This window comes from Ptychodera flava, chromosome 12, assembly GCF_041260155.1.
Source record: "Ptychodera flava strain L36383 chromosome 12, AS_Pfla_20210202, whole genome shotgun sequence".
Classification (NCBI taxonomy): domain Eukaryota; kingdom Metazoa; phylum Hemichordata; class Enteropneusta; family Ptychoderidae; genus Ptychodera; species Ptychodera flava.
The window spans coordinates 4925624-4947918 of record NC_091939.1 but is presented as its reverse complement, the minus strand read 5'-3'; the positions used below and the strand labels follow the sequence as shown (position 1 = coordinate 4947918).

Sequence of the window (22295 nt, the reverse complement as noted above, 5' to 3'; positions counted from 1 at the left end):
AAGTCAGGGTCCTGCATACTAAAGAAAGTTTGGTTACTCATCAGGGAGTGCCGTAATTATGCAAAGCACGGATTGGACCATCGTAATGAGTATCTCCAATCTGGTCTACATGAAGAACATTTTAGATTGCAAAGAACAACAATTGGCACGAAATGGAAAAGGAATGTGGATACAACCTTGCAAAGTCATTTATTAAACAAGAAAATATGTCATCTTCCGAACGTATGTTTTATCACAGTCCTATAGGAAGGACCAAATGGAATCCAGGCTGCTAGCTACTTATTAATTTTCTTAAAAATATGAAATTATTACTATTAATTTTAATAAAAATATGATATTGATATTATTGTTATCATCATCATCATCATCATCATTATGCAGCAAAAATTCAAACCAAACTTCGCCAACCCTTGCGTAAAGTACTCTAAGCGTACTCTAGGAGTACGTACTCTAGGAGTACTCTAAGAGTACTCTGAGAGTACTCTAAGACTTCCTTACGTAAGGAAGAGTGTGTATGCTGGGAAGAGTACATTAGCGAACTTTGGTTTGAATTTTTGCTGCATGATGATGATGATGATGATGATGATGATGATGATGATGATGATGATGATGATGATGATTTTCATATTTTTATTAAAATTAATAAAATAATAATTTCATATTTTGATTGAAAATGATAACTAGAAGCCTGGATTCCCTGTGGAAGGACTGGGGTTCTATGAACGCTTCTCAGATTGGGCTCACAGATGCCACGCAGCATTGACATGAGAAACCCGGGAAACATGGGATTGCATTTCACAGTCGGACAACATACTGACCATGTGGAAAATATGATTTTAAAGTACATGACAGAACGTTCTCAATGTTCGTTGACGGAACGTGGCACGTGATCAGATGATAACAACCAATGTTTATCAACGATAAAAAAGGCATAGTAAACTCAGTATGGGCCGATGGTATCGTGTCTGCCAAACTACCTACTACCTTTCATGAGTTTCCCGCAAACGATCTGACTGGCGCGCAGTAGTTTTATCAACGTTGACTGTTGATTTGACCTCAGTGAAGATGTCTTTATTTTTTTCAGAAATCCATCTTCAGCTGACGCACGAAGTTTAAAATCCCCAGACCAAGGAGAAGTAATCCCGCAGTATCATGCAAAATCCATTAAGGAGCATTTAAGACTCCGAAATCGATGGTTATTGTTTGGGCAAATGACAGCGTTCATTAGAATGCGCCTCTTCGCTTCCGATGCATTTAGCTGTCTAGTCCGTGAAGAAGATGAAACACTCCGAGCGAGTCAAAAAGTTTCATGCAAAACAACGTCTTTCACTTCAGGAAGTTTTCGGTTTGCTCGCTGACGTCACAATTAGAAACAGGAACAAACATGCTCCGCCTGATCATAAACTATATCCAGGGGCACTGTACTGCCCTAGGAGGGGGAGCACATATACATCACACCAAAAACCCAAAATTCGAAAACACATCCATGTTCGTATTAAACAGAATTGATAACTTCGATGCTTTGCTTAGAAAGCAAATTTATGGTTTAGGACAGCGACTGATGAAATGTAGCAACACAATTGTGCGACAAGTGTGTGAGTCTCTGTGTTTCACATCTGAGATCATGAAATTATGGAACAACCTTCTTTTTGTTTAATTATGACAAATGTATTCATTGCAACCATCATTTTCTCACATAGTAACTTCTCTGTAAGCTTTTTTTTGGTAATGATGATATGCACGGCAAAGTCCGAAATAAAGTCTTAATAATAAAAATAATAATAATAATAATGTCGATACTTGTGTTTTCTAGCATAGATTTCACAATGACAAACAACTGTCGGTTTATAAAACATCTCAACGAACAGTCCAGGCTTACTCATCTGATTGTATTGCGTCTTGATAAAGTTTCGTTTTGGCCATCAAAGTTCATCATTGATCAGGTCATGTGCTGCGATTGGGACAGAGATTTTCCCAACGTCAATTTTAACGTGCGTTCCAGATTTCACTGGACGCCTCAAATTCACATTCATCAACAATTTGTTTTCAGAGAAGACTGAGTTTTTTATCTCTTTGGAAGTTCTTTCTGACACCTTGCTCTTAAAGTGTATACTTGCGAATCCATTTTCCCCGACCCAACAAGGCGTCACGTTGGTAAATTTCTTTGCTTTGGAGAGGATTCACATTAAGTATACTTTCACGTAGACAGTAGTAGCGATCTACTGACTATGGTTTTGCCACTATGTACTACTTTTCTACAAGCTCGTCGAGGCCTCTGACGAAATCATAGCATACCGCAAAAGTGTACGTGTGCATCGTTTAGCAGTAAGATGTGCCCGTGTGCAGAACATGCTGTGGCCCAGATGACTTTATTAAAATCAGTTATAGAGAATGGCATGCATAGGATAGAGATCGGTGATCAACAGCTAGTGAGAACTGTAGAGAATAAGCCAAGTTTGAAACTTCTCCATCTCTGTAAGGGAGCCTTCAGTAATTACAGGGGGTGGGCCGGGGGAATTTCGCGAACACCTGTACCGTAAATTGTGACCCTCCCCCTATCCTCCTGTCTAAAATGTGACCCTCCCCCTTATCCGACATTCTAAAACTTGACCCTCCCCCCCAACCACTGCGGTATTCTCCCCGGGAATAACTAAAACAGTATCAGCTAATTTACATAACAATTGGTTCAATGGTATGTTAGGGACAAATTACAGAGGGGAGGGATGGTGTTTTTGAGGGACAGTCGCAATTTATCAGGCAAGAATTGTTGAAGAGATATGGTATTTCATACAGTTGAGGGAGGGTCACCATATTTTGTGCAACTATAAGAAGGCAAGATGTAGCTGATTTAGTGCTTCATCCAAAAATATCAAATCATACATGGAGTCTATCAGGCAAATTATTGACAATTTACCCCACAAAACATGCTATATCTGTATTTTATATATGTTTGATAATGTATTTAAATGTACTTTGCTTGAATAGGGAAGTAAAATGAACATTTGTGTACAAGAAATTGATTTCTGAATTTCATCTAAAAAGTTGGTTCAATATCCATAGTGTTTATGATGAAATTATGAATAGTTTTTTCCAATACAAAAATAGGGAAATCTTTGCATTTGTGTACTCTTGATTATTGATATTAATTTTCTTGATTAGACTAGAGTGGTTACAAGTGTATGGTTGTGTAAGAAATTTGATTTTGGAATTTCACCAAAATGTCATTCAATACACTATGCATTGGGGTCTATGATGAAACTATGAATAATTTTTTTTCTGTACAAAATTAGATAAATCTGTGCATTTATGCATGCTTGATTATTTAGATTATTGTTCTTGATTAGACTACAGTGGTTACAAGTCTATGGTTGTGCAAGAAATATGATTTTGGAATTTCACCAAAATGTCCATACACTATGCATTGGGGTCTATGATGAAACTATGAATAATTTTTTTTCAGTACAAAATTAGATAAATCTGTGCATTTATGTATGCTTGATTATTCACATTATTGTTCTTGATAAGACTAGAGTGGTTACAAGTCCATGGTTGTGCAAGAAATTTGATTTTGGAATTTCACCAAAATGTCGATTCACTATGCATTGGGGTCTATGATGAAACTATGAATAATTTTTTTTCAGTACAAAATTAGATAAATCTGTGCATTTATGTATGCTTGATTATTAAGATTATTGTTCTTGATTAGACTAGAGTGGTTATGGTTGTGTAAGAAATTTGATTTTGGAATCTCACCAAAATGTCACTATGCATTGGGGTCTATAAGTGTGTGCGTATTTTGTTGGTGATTTCCTATTCAGGAAATATCACACGGACAATCAAAGTTTTGGCCATAATATCAACTTCTGTCAAAGGTGACCCTCCCCCCAAGCTAGGTTTATAAAAAGTGACCCTCCCCCTTGAACTGTTTTCTAAAAAGTGACCCTCCCCCCAATTCCCCCGGCCCACCCACCCTGTAATTACTGAAGGCTCCCTAATCAGATTGTGTCTCTCTGCGATGCATCATGCATAACCGTGTCTATTTGAACAGTATGCACCACATGTACCTGAAAATCGTTTGGGCTGAAGACAGTTATACAAATGCAAGGCAAACACGCAACAATCTGACAGTGAGTGACCTCTGTACCTGACGATGACCATCTCAAGTGTCAGAAAGCAATTATCAACACGTCTCACGGTGATTTCTGATTGTTTCAGGTCATGAAAAAAATCGTCAAATGAATTGTGTCAATGAAGGCTCTGGCATTCTCGGCGATTGGTGTGTCTTATTACCGTAGACGGACAATTTCGAAGGGATTTATACATGTCAAATCATTTCCTATAAAAACACCGTCGTCCGCGACAAACAAAAGGCGAGAAATACATAAACGTGTTCTGCTGTGGCCGAGAGGTAACCGTAACGTTGATACAAAATAGTGACATCGAACAACTTCGACGTCTTCATGCCAAACAAGTATAAAGCCTATTATTTTGAACAGAAAAAGTCTCGATGTTTCGTTTGGAATGGCTTCATGGCTTTTGTCATACCATGCGATGATAACAAGCAAATATTACGTCAATACGTTATTCGGGGTCCACTGAGTCATTTAATCCTCAAGATAGAAAGAGCCTTGGGTTCTAGAGTGGATCCAACCTGGATTCATGCTTGTGGAAGATGTCATTACAATAAAGGAATTAGATATAGAAGAAGTAAAAATCGCGTTTGGTATTAAAAAGCAGGTATGTTAATGAGCTCTTATTTGTTGCACAACGCGATAAGACCAATCTCTATCGTAATTTATAATAATTTTTTTATTTCTACAGTTCCTCAGATTATGGTTGCAATATTTAAATGTCTTCCAATGACATACTAGCAACAGTCGAATGTAACGTCTGATACAAAACTGAAAGGAAAATAAAACAAAAATCACAATAAACACATTTTCTCGTTAACTTTGAAGGCAGGAAATCACCTTTTATTATTGTTTTATTGTTAGTGTATTGAAAGTATAGTCTTATATACTAATCATATGGTACACAGCTGCATGAAACATAAACTCTTGTGTACAAACACCATCCTTATCCTAGTTGTCCAGTATCTATTTAGATAAACTATATCGAATCGTAAGAACGCAGCTCTAGCTTTTATTGTTTTTGTATGATCGTGCCTTGTTGGATCGAACTTTGAGTTTTGTTGAGAAAAAGGTAATATTGCTGGTTGGATATTTTACATGGGGACCCCGAAGAGTAAAATAAGTAATAAAAAGTGCGGAAACGTTAATCGCCCTCTGATGTCGTCATCATGACGTAAGGCAATATATTATGACAAAATACGTTCATTTTACATTCGCGCCTTGAAAGTTGTCTACTCTGCAGGTGTTGAGGTCTACCGAAATGCAAAGCTGTAAGGTTTTTACATCACTTCATTAACACGGGATTATGAACTAATATTCGTTTCTACGTCACGTTGAAGGTGCAAACGGAACGTATTGGAATTCTAAGTTTTACTCTCTTAGGAAAAGCAAAGAAAACAAGGTGTGAAATTAGTGGGGTTTTTTTATCAGTCAACACTTTGAACAGAGTCACGGCCAGAATTAGAAGGCAGCAGCGTTGTGTCTATTTTCGTGTGTGCACTGGTAAATTAAATCGGAGAGTGTTACTGCATACGCGAGTCGTATTCACGTCGGTAAAAAGACAACCACGCTAATTTACAGTGTTCCAAAGTGCCTGTAAGTTTTGATGAAATATGACAAACTTTTGTTCCAGAAAACGTCTCAGTAAACCATTTTTTAAGTAGATTAAGGAACTGAATGCCACAGGCACAACAAAATTAAGGTAGACTGTGCCTCGGGGACAGATTTTCAGACTCTCAAAGTTTTACCCAAAAAATGTGGTCCACCACTTGTGGGTGCTCATTGGCTTATTTTTGTGACAATCGAAAGGTTAATTTTTTCAAAGAGTTAATACAGGGATAGCGGCCATTTTGAATTTCAGGTGTCGGTAAAGATGGAGTAATTTATTTCTCTAGGGCCAAATTTTGCACGGCAACTCCCAATTTTTATTCATTATTCGGAAAAAGGAATGGTTCAAAGTTACCTTACGGAAAGTTTGAGCAAAAGTTTAGTCATTCAATTTTGAGGCGTGAACTATCTTAGTATTAAAAACAGATCAAAAGTCAAAGCTAATGGAGCTTTAATGAGCAAACAATCATCCTAGAAGTCGAGCAAATGAATGTTGACACAAGTAAAAAAATACTGGGAAAGTGTAAGATTTGCGAAATGTCAGCTGATTAAGAAAAAACCCAAAGGAATGCTAATAAGATAGAATAAAAGAGAACAACATGTCAATTTCCTTTCGATCGAAACATTGTTGATATCATTGTAATATCAAACGTGTAACTGAGGCAATACTAATACTGCCATTGTGGTTGGATTCAAAGCAAAGGAAATTGTATGATGCATATTGAAAGAAGTATAATTGCTAGACTTGCTCTACATATTTGCCTCGGATGCCCTTGTGTAGGTTTTGTATAATTCAAAATGGACATCAAAATAGTTCCGGAAATGTTACAGACTCGTTACCATGGAATTTGCGTTGTCCGTGATTTTCACTTTTTTTCACTCAAATACAAGTACATACATATATGGGCCGCGTCAAGCAAAAACCTACCTGATGGTCAAAATTATCAATTTTTGTTTTTCTAGCATTTTTTATGGTTCTCTATCTCTAGATTATGTCACTGAAGTTTAAGGTCCGAACCGCGATCAGAAGTATGATTTTAGCTCATTTGAATATAACCCCTGACCTTAGATTTGCATACTGGTTTTCCTTTGCTCTTCATTCACACATCATCAACTTACTGTGTACCTCTGCATTGTTTCTTCCATAGAAAAAGCACGCTGATGAAAAGTGTTGTTTTGCCAACATGATATGAGATAAAAATGTTTCATTTAAGCTGTGTAGATATCTTATTAACATGATTTTCAGGTTTACAAACAAATTTATGCATGTTCACTTTCACTTCAATGTTCAATGTTCAATTGTTCAGTGCCCACTCTCACTGCAAAATAATACTTCAAACGACAAACATGTACTGGTACATAAATGAGAAATACTCAATCTTTTTTTATTCACTTTTTGAAGTGTGGTGTATACACTTTACATACAAACTGTACAAAAGTCAGCCCGAAAAGGTGGCCTTACATGCTGTTGAATAGTATCATGTAGTTGTCTATGGCGGGCATCTGACAAACCTCCACATTCAAGTTTCTCAGGAAAGCTTCCTTGTGGTGGGGGCCGCAAGCTACACAATTTCTAACCAATGCTATCTCAGTTTCAATTTCATCGTGGACTTCTTTTACATAAACTTTACCTGGATTATCTTTATTAAACCTAAAATGGTGATATTTCCTGATGCCTTTCAGTGGTTTGAGATATGCAGATAGATATGTATCCCACTGATACCATTGCCATGTGTGATCAGACTCTGAGTCTTGTTGCAGGACATGACTTTTATTAATATTGGCACTCTTGTTGACAAGAGTAGCTAACTGATCCACTGTATCACATCACTACGTCTATATAATTGACGAACTTTACCAAAGCATGCATCACAGATACATTTTGTGTGCCCAGGTTCCATGAAATGAATTTGAATTTCATCATGCAGACCAGTACTGGTTCTCCATGACATATAGTGCAGAACAGATTTGTTTTTATTTTGACCCCCACAGTTGTCAGCATGAAAGGAACATTGTTTTTCACCCAAACTGTGATCTGAAAGATGGTGATGCAATATGCTAATTACATTATTGGGTCCTGCACTTTTCTTCCCATCCTGACCAATGCTATCAGCTTCAGTGAAAAGATAATTAATTTGTTCTTTACAAACTTCATTACAAACACCAAAACAGAAAACTTTCATTGGGCTAAGGAAGTACAAAGGACCAACTTGTCTTGACTGATGGGGAAGTGAAAAATGTTGTGCATAATCAAAACTATAATGAACAGAAAACAAATCTTGTGAACAAGGAGTATGAATACCAAGCATCTTATTTTGTTGTGGTAATGATTCATACTCTTCAAATGACTTCTGAACACAATTCTTATAAAATTCTCTCCTTTTCTGTGCTTTCATGACATGCTCATTATATTGCGATGTAAACAATAATTTATCATCTTCTGAGGAGGCAAACATAATTTTGTTTCGAAACTCTTCACATTTCACACAAACATCAGTTTTGGGAGAAATGGTTTGAATGTGAGGAACACAGTCTTTCCATACGTTCTTAAAAGTAGTGAGTCCAACATGTGTCAGAGGTGGCTGTGTCTGCTCACATGACTCTACATAAGCTGAGTAGACTCTCTCCTTGGTGATACTGGATGGTAAGTAGACTGGTGGAGTGCCTTCCCTTCCACGTGGTACAGCTGGCATAGGCAAACCAAACTCATTTGAGTACTCCATTATGAACTGCACAACGTGCTGGATGATCTATGGTGACAAATAAAAGTATATGAAAACATCTTCAGTTATAATTGGTATTTTTTGTACGTTTGTAAAACCGTTGTCTGCTTTTATGGTGCCAGTATTGTATATCTGTCTTCAAAAAATGATCACAAAACAAGAAAAAAATCCAACACAAATCACTTGATTTTTAAACACAAATAAAGAACAGGTTTGTGGATGACCTGGTATCTATCAACCTATTGGTGAAAACACTGCCAGAAATCATGCTGTAGTCAGTTCTTAAGGGGGGCGGTACTGTATTTTTAACCTATGATGAATTTTTCATTATATCTGTATGTTAATTGCAAGTTCTTGTTCTACTCCCAAAGGCATGTCTAAACACCCACTATTTAGCTTGTCAACACAAAGTCTGTACTTGTAACATCCATTATTATTGTTTACATTTGAACTCTAGTTTGTACCGGGATTACCCTGTCAACAATGACACTGCAGTTTACACATGCACGATCTTAGGCTGAGTTTAATAACAAGCTAAATACTGTATATCTCAACATGTTTTTGGGAGTCAGCACAACAAGAAACTAGTTGACCTTGAAAAACAAACGAAGTGAAAAAATCATGAAATGTTAAAGCCCCAGTGCTGCTAACTTTCGATGTTTTTTTCATTATTTTTATTTTATAAATCAATTGCAACTCCCTATTATACTCCCCAAAGAATGTTGAAACACCCACTATTTAGCTTGTCAACTTAGCGTCTATGTATAAAATGCATGAATATTGTTTACATTTGAATTCTAGTCCAGACCAGAAGTCAGTTTTCAACAATAAATATGCACTTTACAACCATAGGGACTGAGTTGACAAGCTGGATACTGTGTATATCAACATTCTTTGGGGAGAAGAACAAGGAATTATGGTTCACATTCAAATAAAAATGGTGAAATTATCATCAAAAGTTAACAGCACTTGGGCTTTAACTTAAAGATACTGACTCTTTTAAATACCAAAATCAAGAAATTTAAAACAAGATGAGATAGAAGTCTAAAAAAACAAAACTTTTTACCTGTCAAATCAGGCCAAATATGTGAAATGGGAAATTTGTGGTTTTAATATTTATGATAGATCTGGCATGACAACAACAGATAAACCAGTTGGGAAAAGGGCTATCACACACGTCGTCATGTCAGAGAAACCGACTAATGAAAATTATTCCCCAGATATGTCTGCGAGAGATGAGTTTGGAAAATTGAGATCAAAATTGAACTTTGGTTATGTTATTGCAAATTACTCTCTACTAAACATTAATGATTTTACTCAGTCTTTCTGCTAAAGATAGGGGACGTTGGTAATTAATTTCGCAACTCTGGTAACATTTCTGCTGTCCAAATTTGGAAACCTTGATATACCAAAGGAAACATAGTAAGATGACTGTGAATTCCGGTAACATTTACCTACTTACTGCCCTTAACTAAAACTCTGAATTTACAAACGGTTTGTGAATTGACCACGATGCACTTAAGATATTTGCTTACCTCAAATGAAAAAGCATTATGAGCCTTCTTTCCTTTCAAACCATGTTCTCTAGGTGCTATGCCATTGACCTTGTAATGGGCTTTCAGAGATTTGTAACTCCAAACACCTGAGAGGGAGATAAAATTATATTAGAGAAAGATATCACATTTCATGTCGGGTTATTAGTTATTGTTTAATTTCAAAGTCAACTGAAAACATAAGGTACAATCTAGTTCTACTTTGAAGGATCAGTGATCCTAAAAATAAATTTGAACACTATGGTCGGATGCCTATCATGTATGGTGTCGCTTTGATGACAAAACAGGCCAGTTATATTGCCTTGCCGGCGCGCTATGCATCGACGTTGACTGTTATTGATTGAAATGACGAATTAAAACTGCGTCGACGCATGGAAAACTATCACTCATTCACTGTCAGTCTGAGAGTAAATTGAAAGTCAGGAAGGTGTCATAGCTGCAATAATTGTTCAGCTCCGGCCCGTGGGCCGGGGCTGAATCACCAGCACAGCAAACAAAGGCCCGTGAGCTACAATTATTGGAGCCAGAACTTAGAAGATGAGACTGACTTTACACGCCATGACGCGCGCGGCTGTCTGGGTCAATGACCTTGAACTTCAATTCTTTGGAATCCATGAGAATATACCGGTACTCGTGTACGGCAACTCTGTTTGATGATCTGATTTAAATGACAGAAAGGCAAACACAATTCGATCATGTTCTATCGATATCTGATGTCAACAAATCAGTACTTCGATTAAGTCGTTTTGGGGCAGAGATGTACCTGTAAAACTTAGTTGTTTTTAACATAGACAAGGAGAAACTTGCATGTTTGTAAATACTCACTGATGTCATGAATAAATCGCCATGCCTTCTCGCAAATTTCGTATCCGTCAAATTCGTATCTGAATCTCTGACATTCTCGTATCTTTCCTCTCCTTGTGTCACCTTTCTTTTCCATCTGTTCCATCTTCGCAAGCAGGAGTATGTCTTTCTCCGTCTTTGTGAATTCGGCTAAATTAAGACGATACTGAAATACCCGATCTGCGTTGAGTTGACTGTAACATCGATTGGAACAGCCGCAACCAACTTGAAATTCTGCAGTAACTTCAGACGCATTTCCATCAGTCTCACGACTGGATTCGGTAGAAGCAGTAAAATTTGCAACCAAATCCTGCGACGATGTTTGACACTCATCATCTGAATCGGATTCAGAGTTCTCTGAGTCGCTACCGTTGCTGCTTTCGTCGCTTGAAAGTTGGCGTTGTTGGTGTTCACTTTCGATGTCATCAAGGAAATCCCGATGTCTATCGGACATTAATTGCCCTAGATCTTCGTCGAATTGAAGGTCAACGGGAACTCTTGAACACATTTTACTGTGAGAAATGCCGATGATTTTAGAGAGGAAAGCAACGTACGACACGGCAGGTTGCAGACTGATGACGGCTCGACAAGAGCTATGGGCGGGAAACTCTTTCATATGCAAATATTTTTGGCGGTGATTGATTACACCCTAAACTTTACGTTTCAAAATGTAGAACGAAAATGAGAGAAACGAGTATCTACATTTCACCGCACCTTGGTACTATCCACTTTTGATATTTCTTACTGTAAATGTTTTTAATTCGAAGAGGATTTAAAGGAAAGAAACGAGCCCATGATTTTATCGCCGACATGTCTGTGGGCGCGTAAACGTAAACTCTCATACAAAGTATCAATTTTTAGAACTGATATTGTGCAACATTGTATCCATTACCATCCGGTAGGTTTTTGCTTGACGCGGCCCATATATATATATATATATATATATATATATATATATATATATATATATATATATATATATATATATTATATATATATATATATATATATATATATATATATATATAGATATATATATATTATATATACAATATGTGGTGGGGTATTAAGACACACAGACAGATAGACCTATCAGATAGATAGATAGATAGATAGATAGATAGATAGATAGATAGATAGATAGATAGATAGATAGAGAGAGAGAGAGAGAGAGAGAGATAGATAGATAGATAGATAGATAGATAGATAGATAGATAGATAGATAGATAGATAGATAGATAGATAGATATGCATTAGCAAAGACAATACCATCACGTCGTTAAGGGACCGTTGATCACATTTTAATCAGGGGTATAGTCAAACTCATTGGGGCAATTGTTAAATATTAAAAGCCCGATTAGAAAAATATTACATGGAACGTGTCAATGCAAACATAAATGGAAGGTTATCGTAGGGATTAAAGGTGAGTAATTCTAAAATGTCTCGTGGGTGCTCTGTGTATTTTACGATACATGATACTGTGACAATGGTGTTGGTATTTTAAAACGAGTATTTGACACAAACACTCGCGCGGCCTATTCTGTCCACATCTAAATTATAGATTTTCAAATGTGTTCAACATTATGGCGGCGACAGAAACACCTTTTGGGAAATACTGCTTCGCACCGCACTCTGTTTCCGTACACCATGGAAAGTCAGGCTCGTATTCTCACACATTTATGACTGAGTGTTAGACCTGACAGTAATTTGGGTTTTACGGCACGGCTTGAACCCCTATTTTTACAGTTTCACAGAGACAGTTAATTAAAGGAAAGGGTTGAAGCGTAAGAGACGAGAATAGAGATACCAAATGCTTCGCTTTTATTTTATATGTGTATTCATTATTATTACTATTATTATTATTTTTTTTTTCTCAACAACAGAAATGTTGTGCTTTATAGGGATATTATGCTTGTGGTTTGGACAATTGCATTATGGGTAAAGTAGACACCACTGGCGTTGATGATGCCTTTTCACATTTCATTGTTTATAATGAAGTTCTTATCCATCACTTTACGTACAACCCGTCTGTTTCAAGAAAAACTATATCGCCCCGTGTAACACGAGAACACACTGATATGTTTCTTTGATGTCGGACAGAGGGTTATGTCCTATCAATTGAATATTTGCAGATATAAATATGAATGGGCGCAGCTTCGAGTCTTTCACGTTTTATACGTGAGACATTGTGAATGTGAGCTTTCCATTAGCGAAAATATTATGTCTCACTTTTACACCATAAAACAGCAAGTAGTTCAGTCTCATGTGAAAGATATTTCACGTCCACAGTTCTGCCTATATAGCTTTCAGCTTTCGCGGACGGTGTACGTCAAATGCGATACTGAATTCGAATTCATAAATTATAACTTTGCTGGGCTGATGAAGCACCGTGAAGACCCACTAAATGGAAATCTACATGCCCATATAGAGTGATAAAGAATTTATCAGATGATATCTCTCATTGCCATTTTCCATTTCCATGTGTTCCATTTTTTAAAAACCAACGCAACGTAGCCTAGACAGACGTCGGGACTCTGATATCCGATATCAATTCATTCGGCTATCATAACGATAATAATTGAAGCTTTGCGCAATTCTAATCTGCTGGAACGGAAACTAGAAAATTCATATTATGCGCTAGGTTTGTGTATGCTGGATGATCCACGATCTAGTTGAAGTATCTGATGCGTGATTTGTTAAAACCCCGCGAGGACTGCGACTGTTTTCGGGACGGGGTGTTATTTCAAAAACAGTCTGTCATTCCAATGTTCTTAACTTCATTTAACTTCAGTAAATTTACTCTGTCTTTGAAATCTTTCAAAAGATGATTTTGAGACCAGTGGAAAAAATTTGTACAACAAACTAAACAGAATGCGCCTCGGGCACAGGTGTTCGGACTTTGAAAGGATTATCCTTTATAATACTTTGTCGGTCCGCTTTTTGTGTGGAATCTACTGAACTTTTCACCGTCCCTTCTGGTGTTTGAAAGGACAGCGGCAATTTTGAAATTCAAATTAGAAAAAATTCTAGGTAACTTTCCTTCTAGTACAAAAATTTGCATGGTGACTTATGATTATGAAAGAATATGTATGGTTTGAAATTTCTGTGACGGAAGTTTGAGCTGGGGGAAAGTTACCTTTTCGTTTATAGACGCGTATTATCTCATGTTAAATAGGTTCACACGAAGAGTTTGTCGCACATAGACAAGAGAATGAACGAATAAAAAGGCAAACAAATTTTATGAAAGGAAGGACGAGTGAAATTAAAACATTTTAGAAGAAATGAGAACTGAAAGTCCCCATTGAGTAAGGTCGTCGGGGTACGACCCTTAGCCGGAACGAGAATTTGAAAGTCGTGTATGCGAAAAACACTCTAGATTACGGTTCAGGTATGCACATGTCCATCGCCATACAAACGGACAATTTTCTCACGATTAGCTTACAAGCATATCGTTATTGCCTCATTAATACTGCATAGCCATCAATCCAAACCATAATGTTGTCTCGTTTGAACTGCAACACAAGCCGTAATGCATTTTTTGTTTGTTTGATCTAAGTAGCTCCGGTGTTGATCATGCGCGAGTAGAATGAAAGGAAAGCAGTTTCGATATTTTAGATTGTAATCATATTTCCACATTTTGCACTGTGGTTAGCATCAAAATCGAAAGAAAGCTGGCAATTCCCCCAAGATGCAATCGACCTATCTATTAAGGTTGAATGTGCCTCGGGGACAAATATTCGGACTCTCAAATATTTTCAATACGTTCCTGTCCTTTCGCCTTTTGGGGCTCAATTTAAAGCTGTAGGAGTTAGAAAAAGTTTCACCGTCTTTATTTTTAAAAAATCGATTTACCCATAGAGTTAACACAGGGGTGGCGGCCATTTTGAATTTCAAATATCGGTAAATGTCAGGCAACTTGTTCTTTCAGTACCAAACTCTGCACGGTGATCCATGACTTTTATTCGTGATTTGGTATGACAATGATTGAAAGTTTCCTTGTGGAAAGTTTCAGCAAAAGTTTAAGCATTTTAATTTCGAGGCGCATACTACCTAAAAAGATGGGTGGTCAGTATACGCTGAAAAGTGCTGAAATTATCGTTCAGCGGAGTTAATCATTGTCTTCAAGGTGGCTCGTCTACTGTATGTGTCATTGTGGCGTTGTTGCTTCTGAAGTCAACAGTTTCATGACACGAAACTTAATGTATAAACGCTGTTCATTTTGAAAAGCTTTAAAGGAGTATAATGATATAAGGCAACATTTTATTCCAGTAGAGGTACAATTGTTTCAGTCGACGAAATACCGCAGTGTGGCACCCATGATCACCTCGATCGGGGGCAGTCCAAGAAACGTAACATCACATTAGGTAGAATGCGCCTCGGGGACAGATATTCAGACCCTCAAATTTTTACAATTCTTTTTTGATCTACCACTTGTGGGGTTCATTTTAAAGCTCTTGGTATATGTAAGAAATCTTTTCACAGTCTTAGTTTTTCGAGAATCAAAAATTTGCATTTTTCTCCACAGAGTTAACACAGGGGTGTCGGCCATTTTGAATTTCAAATATCGGTAAATCTTGGGTAATTTGTTTCTCTAGTACCAAAATTTGCCCGGTGATCCCCAATTTTTATTCTCGATTTTGAAAGATAATGGTTGAAATATTCCCTGAGGAAAATTTAAGCAAAAGTATAAGGCTTTCTCTTTGAGGCAAAAACTTTCAGTTTTTTTCCTCACCCAGCTAAAACGTCACGGTAGAGACTGGACTGGAAACACTAAACGCTTTTCCCAGTAAATCGACCGTAACAAAGAAGAAGCGAAACGTAATGGAGGTCAGTAATCGTGGTGGATTTAAGTCAGTCAGCCGTGGAATAAAAATAGGTATAGGCTCTTTGGGTAGTTTACGTTTTTGTCAATTTTCTGTCAGCTAGTGCTGACCGCCTTAGAGACAGACTGCATTTCGTAGCCATATTGGCAGACTATAATATATATATATATATATATATATATATATATATATATATCTATATATATATTATATATATATGTATATATATATATATATATATATATATATATATATATTATAATATATATATATATATATACACACACACACAATGTATATATATAGCTGATGGTTTACGGCAGGCAAGGGCCATCTTAACAATTGATTTTTAGCTGACCAATTTCTTTTCCAGGTATCGGTAAATTTGAGGTGTCAACTTTTAAAAACCAAAATACGCTTTTGACGACACGTAAAATTTCACTCGTGATCAGAAAGAAGTTATTCGTAAGTTGTTCTGTGTGAAACTTTTGCTTTTGAAGAGCGTATTACTTCATTTTATACTTTTAAATTTTCAAAGAAAGACTCCTCGTCCATACATTCAAAATTATATTGTGATATACCACACTGCGTCACGACACAAAAAGCTATGACTGTAACAGTTATCGCTCTCTTAATTTGGAAACATGCCGAGGACTGAAACAGTTCTCTTTTCACTCAACGACAACGACCATCATGACCACAATGTACATCGATTTGTATGAATAATAAGTTAGAAAGTCTTGCAATATTCTCGACAAAATCCCGCAGCAGCAGCAGCATCTACTGTAAACACGAGCGAATGTACAATTTCTTTCGAAGACCGCCGATTCACAGTAAACGGCCAGAACATTTTTGGGATACGACGGCCTTTCTGCTTCGATACGGTGAAAGCTAATCCGACGAAACACTGAAGGCGAGTGAAAAAAAAGACATTATCACGTTGCAGTACTGCAAAATATATTTCGATTGTGTATAAATCTTGCTTTGCTTGGCCCTTTCAGTAAAACGCGGTGAAATAAAGTTATTACACTCACCATTTTAGCCGTTCTTGCTGATAACCGTTAATTCTTTTACCGCAAAAAAAATGCAGTCGACGAAGGATTATGGTCACTCTTGCAGGGAATCTCAATAATGGGAGGGCTGGCGAAAAGTTACGGCTTTTTAAACAATAGTGCCGCGCATGCGTCAGTCGACAACGACTTCGCGACTGCCTCCATAGACCTTTTCCCGGTTATCCCACAATGCATTGCAGTGACTTTATCAAACATCGTATATAAGCTCAAAACAGCGAAAACATGCTGATTTGTGCTGTACAACGGATTGTTATAGAAGAATGACACAAATTTCCAATGCCAAATAATGCCCCGTGTATAATCTAACCATCAGCAACGAAAATATAGGTCAGGATGTACCCTGCCATAGAGTTCTATGATTAACGTACCCTGCGTGTACCCTACGGCTAAAAAGTTCTATGCGTAACGTACGCTTTGTATACCCTGGCGCGCACTGCATCATGGAACCGGTAAAAGAACTATTGGCGCAGAGCGGCAGGACGATGAAGATTCCAAATATGGTACCACGCTCACATTGAAAGGAGAAACCACAAGGCCACGTGAGTTTCGACCCTTTCTCCTCTACGAGATCGGTATGACATCCAGTAAATCGATGTATTAATATTGACTCATTATGTATACTACAGTTTCTTCGGGAAAAAAATTAAACGGTTTGATAGACAGCGGTAAATTTTCGTAATTTATAAGAGTGGCGGTAAGCGACAAACAGTTTAAAAAAACTGATCACCAATAGATAATTAACCTAGATGGAGATCGCAGCAGGATGAGACCAAATCAAAATGTGTTTGTTTCTGGTAACCTGACCTTCCTTTTGCTAGCTTTTGCATCCACATTGTTGAAAAGCACGCATGATTTTGCCGAATTTTGCTGTTTTTAAATGGTTGCACCTTTTTTAAGAATAAAACATGAAGAAAGTTCCCGACCGACCTACCCTATATGCTGGAGGCATAGTAACGGAAACGCACATGATTTGGCGGAGGATTTGAGGGTTAGTGGAGATTGGTCGTAAAATGTGTTTATTTACAAACTCGAACAAAATTTATGCAAACATAAAAACCCTATGCCTCTATTTTGATGCAATCAGTATAATGATGAGTATTGTCAAAAAAGATCAGTGAGTCTTTCGACATTTCCCACTAGTTTCATCTGAGCTTGTGCACGTTTGTTTATAGGTGTACTTCTTCAAGCAACCTGATTTAAATACCTAGTATCTAGACATTTATATTGAAACACAATCGTCCGAAGATGACTTCAACTGCCAACACTCAACAAATGCGGCGCCTTCATTGACAAATCAAATAATGGGTTCTAGTATTCTAGCACATTGAACGGGAATTTGACATTTTGTGCAAGATCACACAGTTCTTGAAAAGAGACGAGAGAGTTTTCCGTGGATCGGAAGTCATACGAGGTCACAACTCACCAGCTAAGTATTCCAACCTTCAAATCAATAAAACATTAAACCAATCAATTAATATGAATCTATCAATTTTTATAAAACGACTGCTCTACCGAAGTTAATTCGTCATTTTATGAAAAAATATTGAAATAATTGATTGTGTGAATATCGGCGCGTGCAGGTAAAGAAATTAGAATTTCTGTTAGAGTGGTGTAGGGCACATTAGCGAGTCTTTCAAATAAGGCCTTTCGTTTAGCTTTGGGTATTGCATGAAATATCATTGAGAAAGCGGATTAGCTGAGGGATATGACATCGATCATAAAATATGACACACGCCAATACATCAAAGTCAACGTCAGTTCGTGTCTTGTATGAAAAATAAACAACATGGTTAGGTTAATATTTTATCATGCTGTGTATTTTATGAAGTTTTATTTTGATCGAATCCGGGAGTTCAATAATACTTAACACGATTGGAACTAATTTGGGATAATTGGATTTTCATATTTCTAAAATTCTCAAAAGTGTTAGGTGCCGTGTAGCTGAATGTTGCAATATTGCAAATTACTCATAAAAAACAAGTGTGTAATGTAAAAAGAAAAGCAGATGAGATTACATTTGTAGATGAAATCGACATTACTTCACCATCCAATTATCCCAAATTAGTTTCAATCGTGTTACTTGCACGTTTTTCCAATTTAAAGTATTATATATCCTGAACTTCCACTGAACTGCCAGAGTTACAACACAGTGTTGACCTTGCCCTTGGTAGAATCAAGACCTAAGTCACATGCCAAATTCATGTCCTTATAGAATTAATCATCTGTTCACAACGTCCATCCGTTGATAGCCTATTTGTGGAGGAACGGGTTATACCCGTTGCAACTTTTGTTTCAACTCAGTAGGAAAATTGAAATCCCGGTTATTGAATAATAGACTGTTTTGGGCGATCGGATCGCCCTAAGCGCCCTGCTTCCATTCGACAATTACACTGTACAACGGATAAGCCAAGTTATTTTCCGATAATTCCACCCTTTTTCACTCTTCAATACATCTTTATGCTCACCGGCAGCAGATTGATGCCGTCTGTAATTCGGTTGTTTGAAAAGCACCTGCTCTCATCGCTGAACGCTATTGTCACTTTGAGTTCAGTTACAGGCGATTATACGACCATTATGGTTTATCACCGAGACTACTGCGCTCTCTCCAGTATCCATGAGTTCATCAATCATATACTCCCTTTGTCATCGTAGTGAACAAATAAATCAAATGCTGTCTGAGGGCCGTGAAAAGTCCCCGTTGTCATACTTCGTGTAGAGGGACTAATATCATCAACGGCACCATAATTCATGTTAGGAAATGGTACCTTCATCATAGATATAAAGACAAAGGCTGTTAACAAAAAGTATGTACGGTACCGATACAACACAAGCGTGATAAACCCACCTTTGCGCGGGAAACTTCGTTTATTCAAGTTCAATCCACAAAAAAAACGCGGTTGATTAATTTCACAAGTTGTTCTATAATCCAGATCAGGCGGACATCCTCGACATGTACCGTTTATATGTTCTCCAAAAAATACGCCCTTTCAGAACAGAATCCTCTGACTTATTGCCGCATGGCTTATTCCATAAAGTACACATTAGATGTCGCTCTGCCTGTTTGATTGATTCCTATTACAGTAAAAGCCGTATGGGCACTGATTAGATTGGGAAGGAACGGCAGCTGTATAGGTTTCGACGTTATAAATATTTTGCTTAGAACGCCGTATGTGTACTATGTCGGATTGTTTAGCGCCAAATTGGACGATAAGATCAGGTGAACAGATTTTTGAGGGGAAAAAAGAGTTTGGATCCGAGCTGTACTGGTTTGACTGAGGAAACCCCGACGCTGGTAATGATTTCATAACGACAAAATGCCTATACTCTTATAATTTCCTTGCGTCAGTTAACGTTCTTTCTCCGCGTCACCCAGACAAATAGCATATACACAGAATCGATGACACATTTTCCTGCTACCACTCACAGATGTACATCAGACGCCCTGCACTGTAATTTCCTTGCGTCAGTTAACGTTCTTTCTCCGCGTCACCCAGACAAATAGCATATACACAGAATCGATGACACATTTTCCTGCTACCACTCACAGATGTACATCAGACGCCCTGCACACTGTCACATGGAACGCGACGTGCTCACTTTTTCGGAACATCGAACATCACTTCACAATTTCACCCACACGTTGCATTGGACGTATGCTGTATCCAGAATGTAAACATGAACGCTAGTGGGCTAGGCTGTCTGCCCGGTCAATCGATCGTGTACTCGGTGCTCTTGCACTGTAACACACTACGTGCAGAGCACAGGCGTTCGTTGACTGGACAATGACCATAAGCAGGACTATGTCCGGCAGGCTAATGTAAAAGAGGGGATATGTCTCTATTGCATTAGCCTGTCGAATATAGTCCTACTTACGGACATTATCCTGCTGACGAACGCCTGTGGTGCAGAGCACCGCATAGACAAACCATTGATCCAGCAAATTACCCTGGCAACGAGTATCTGTGCATGCTAGTATCGATCAAATGGGAGTCCTGATAACATGGATATTACTAAGACAATGACTAACAAGTTCAACGACTTTGACATTGCCTCGGTCATCTGAACATCAGAAAGGTGAATCGAAATTCTCAAGTTTACGGGAAGGGAGGAAAGAAGGCATGACACGGCCATTTTAGAGGCAAGTGTCACATGTATATTTAGGCAATGAACCACACCCAACAAAAGTATACCACAAGATTTTGACCGGTTCACCACAATACATGTATGTGCACGAACGATGGCGAGTGCATATACTATATTGAGTCAACTGCTAGAGATCGAGTGGTATACCCTTTGTTGAGGTGGTTTACTGCCATTATATCATAATATTAAACTGAAATTCTGGCGTGAAATGCAAAAGGAAATTTTTTCTCCAGCAGAGAGCTCATGCCTGTTCCAGCCATGCTATATTGCGAATATAACCCAGTTATTTTTGTGTCTTGACCAATCAGATCGCATTATTTGCGCCATCATTATATTGGTTTGATATATTAATAGATTGCAAGTCAGTTGAGATGTTGCAATGTGAATTATGGCATTATGACACGGGGGACTGCCATGTGATCTGTAGGCACGCTTGCCATGCCGAGAACATTACAAAGAAACAATCTCAAACTGGTCAGTTTTCCTTAAAAAGAAAAAGAACAAATTTAATCAAAACCAAAGTGTGTAATTACAGATAGAAATACTGGTAAAATAGAAGAGCAAGCAGCACTGGTTTGTAAGCGTTGAACTGAAGGATTAGAGTGTTAACAATAAACTTATCATGAGAAACTCTTCTGTTAGGAGTCAAAGCGTTGAAAGTAAAGCGCCCCATGTCAATGATGAAAATTATAACCACATAGAAAAAAAGGACTTAACAATGACTTGCCTTGCATAAATACTTTACATGGAAATTGAAAACTTGCTTTAATACATAAATTCACATTGGGTTTGGTGGTGTGATGAAATTCGACAGACTTTAGCTAAACACGGAGACAGCTTTACACAAGAAGGTATATGACTTACACAAAAACTATATGATAATTGTGAAATACCTGGCTCGGCTAAATGGCCGATTCTGCTTACAAGATATCTACCTTGTTACTATAGAAACAAGTGGATTCATTGATTGACTTCTCTGATCATGAGTATTTGGTCACAACAAACACTTGGGGAAAGATATAGCGGGAAGCTTTGCCTTTTTGCCAGTCTCTTGGTGTATTCTCCATGGATATGTAAACAGCAATGATTGTGTTGTGTCTAGATGTACCGCAGACAGCTCAGTTCAAAAGATGGACCAAATTTCAACACCTATATTGCCTTTTTAATGCTGTTTCGTTTGATTACTCGTTACATTCAAAACACTGTATCTATTTTACAGGGCTTCTACTGATGAAATTTACAGGCGGGAATACTGGTTTTGACGACACTTCAGCTGGATAACACAGCCCCACTTGTCAAACCCTTGTCAGATACGAGACACTGGCGAGTGAGAATCAAAACGATCACACCAGCAGGATCAAAGCCTGTCTGCGACATCAAACTGACAGCCACTAGATTA

General features: G+C 37.7%; 2 protein-coding genes across 3 annotated transcripts in view; both read right to left on the bottom strand.

Moving 5' to 3' along the window:
• Positions 1–16806, bottom strand: part of LOC139144765 (acetylcholinesterase-like) — a 36335-nt gene extending 19529 nt beyond the window's left edge. For both annotated transcript variants that reach the window (XM_070715495.1, XM_070715494.1), the window contains exon 1: positions 16715–16806. In XM_070715495.1, the coding sequence (XP_070571596.1) occupies positions 16715–16717 (3 nt within the window). In that variant the 5' untranslated portion in view covers positions 16718–16806. The remainder of the gene's footprint in view (positions 1–16714) is intronic.
• On the bottom strand, positions 7544–11365 carry LOC139145972 (uncharacterized). The gene is made up of 3 exons (XM_070717421.1): positions 10840–11365; positions 9997–10103; positions 7544–8488 (listed from the first exon to the last, which is right to left on the bottom strand). Exons 1-3 carry the CDS (start codon positions 11363–11365, stop codon positions 7544–7546), a joined length of 1578 nt encoding a protein of 525 aa, XP_070573522.1.
• Positions 16807–22295: the final 5489 nt, after the last annotated feature.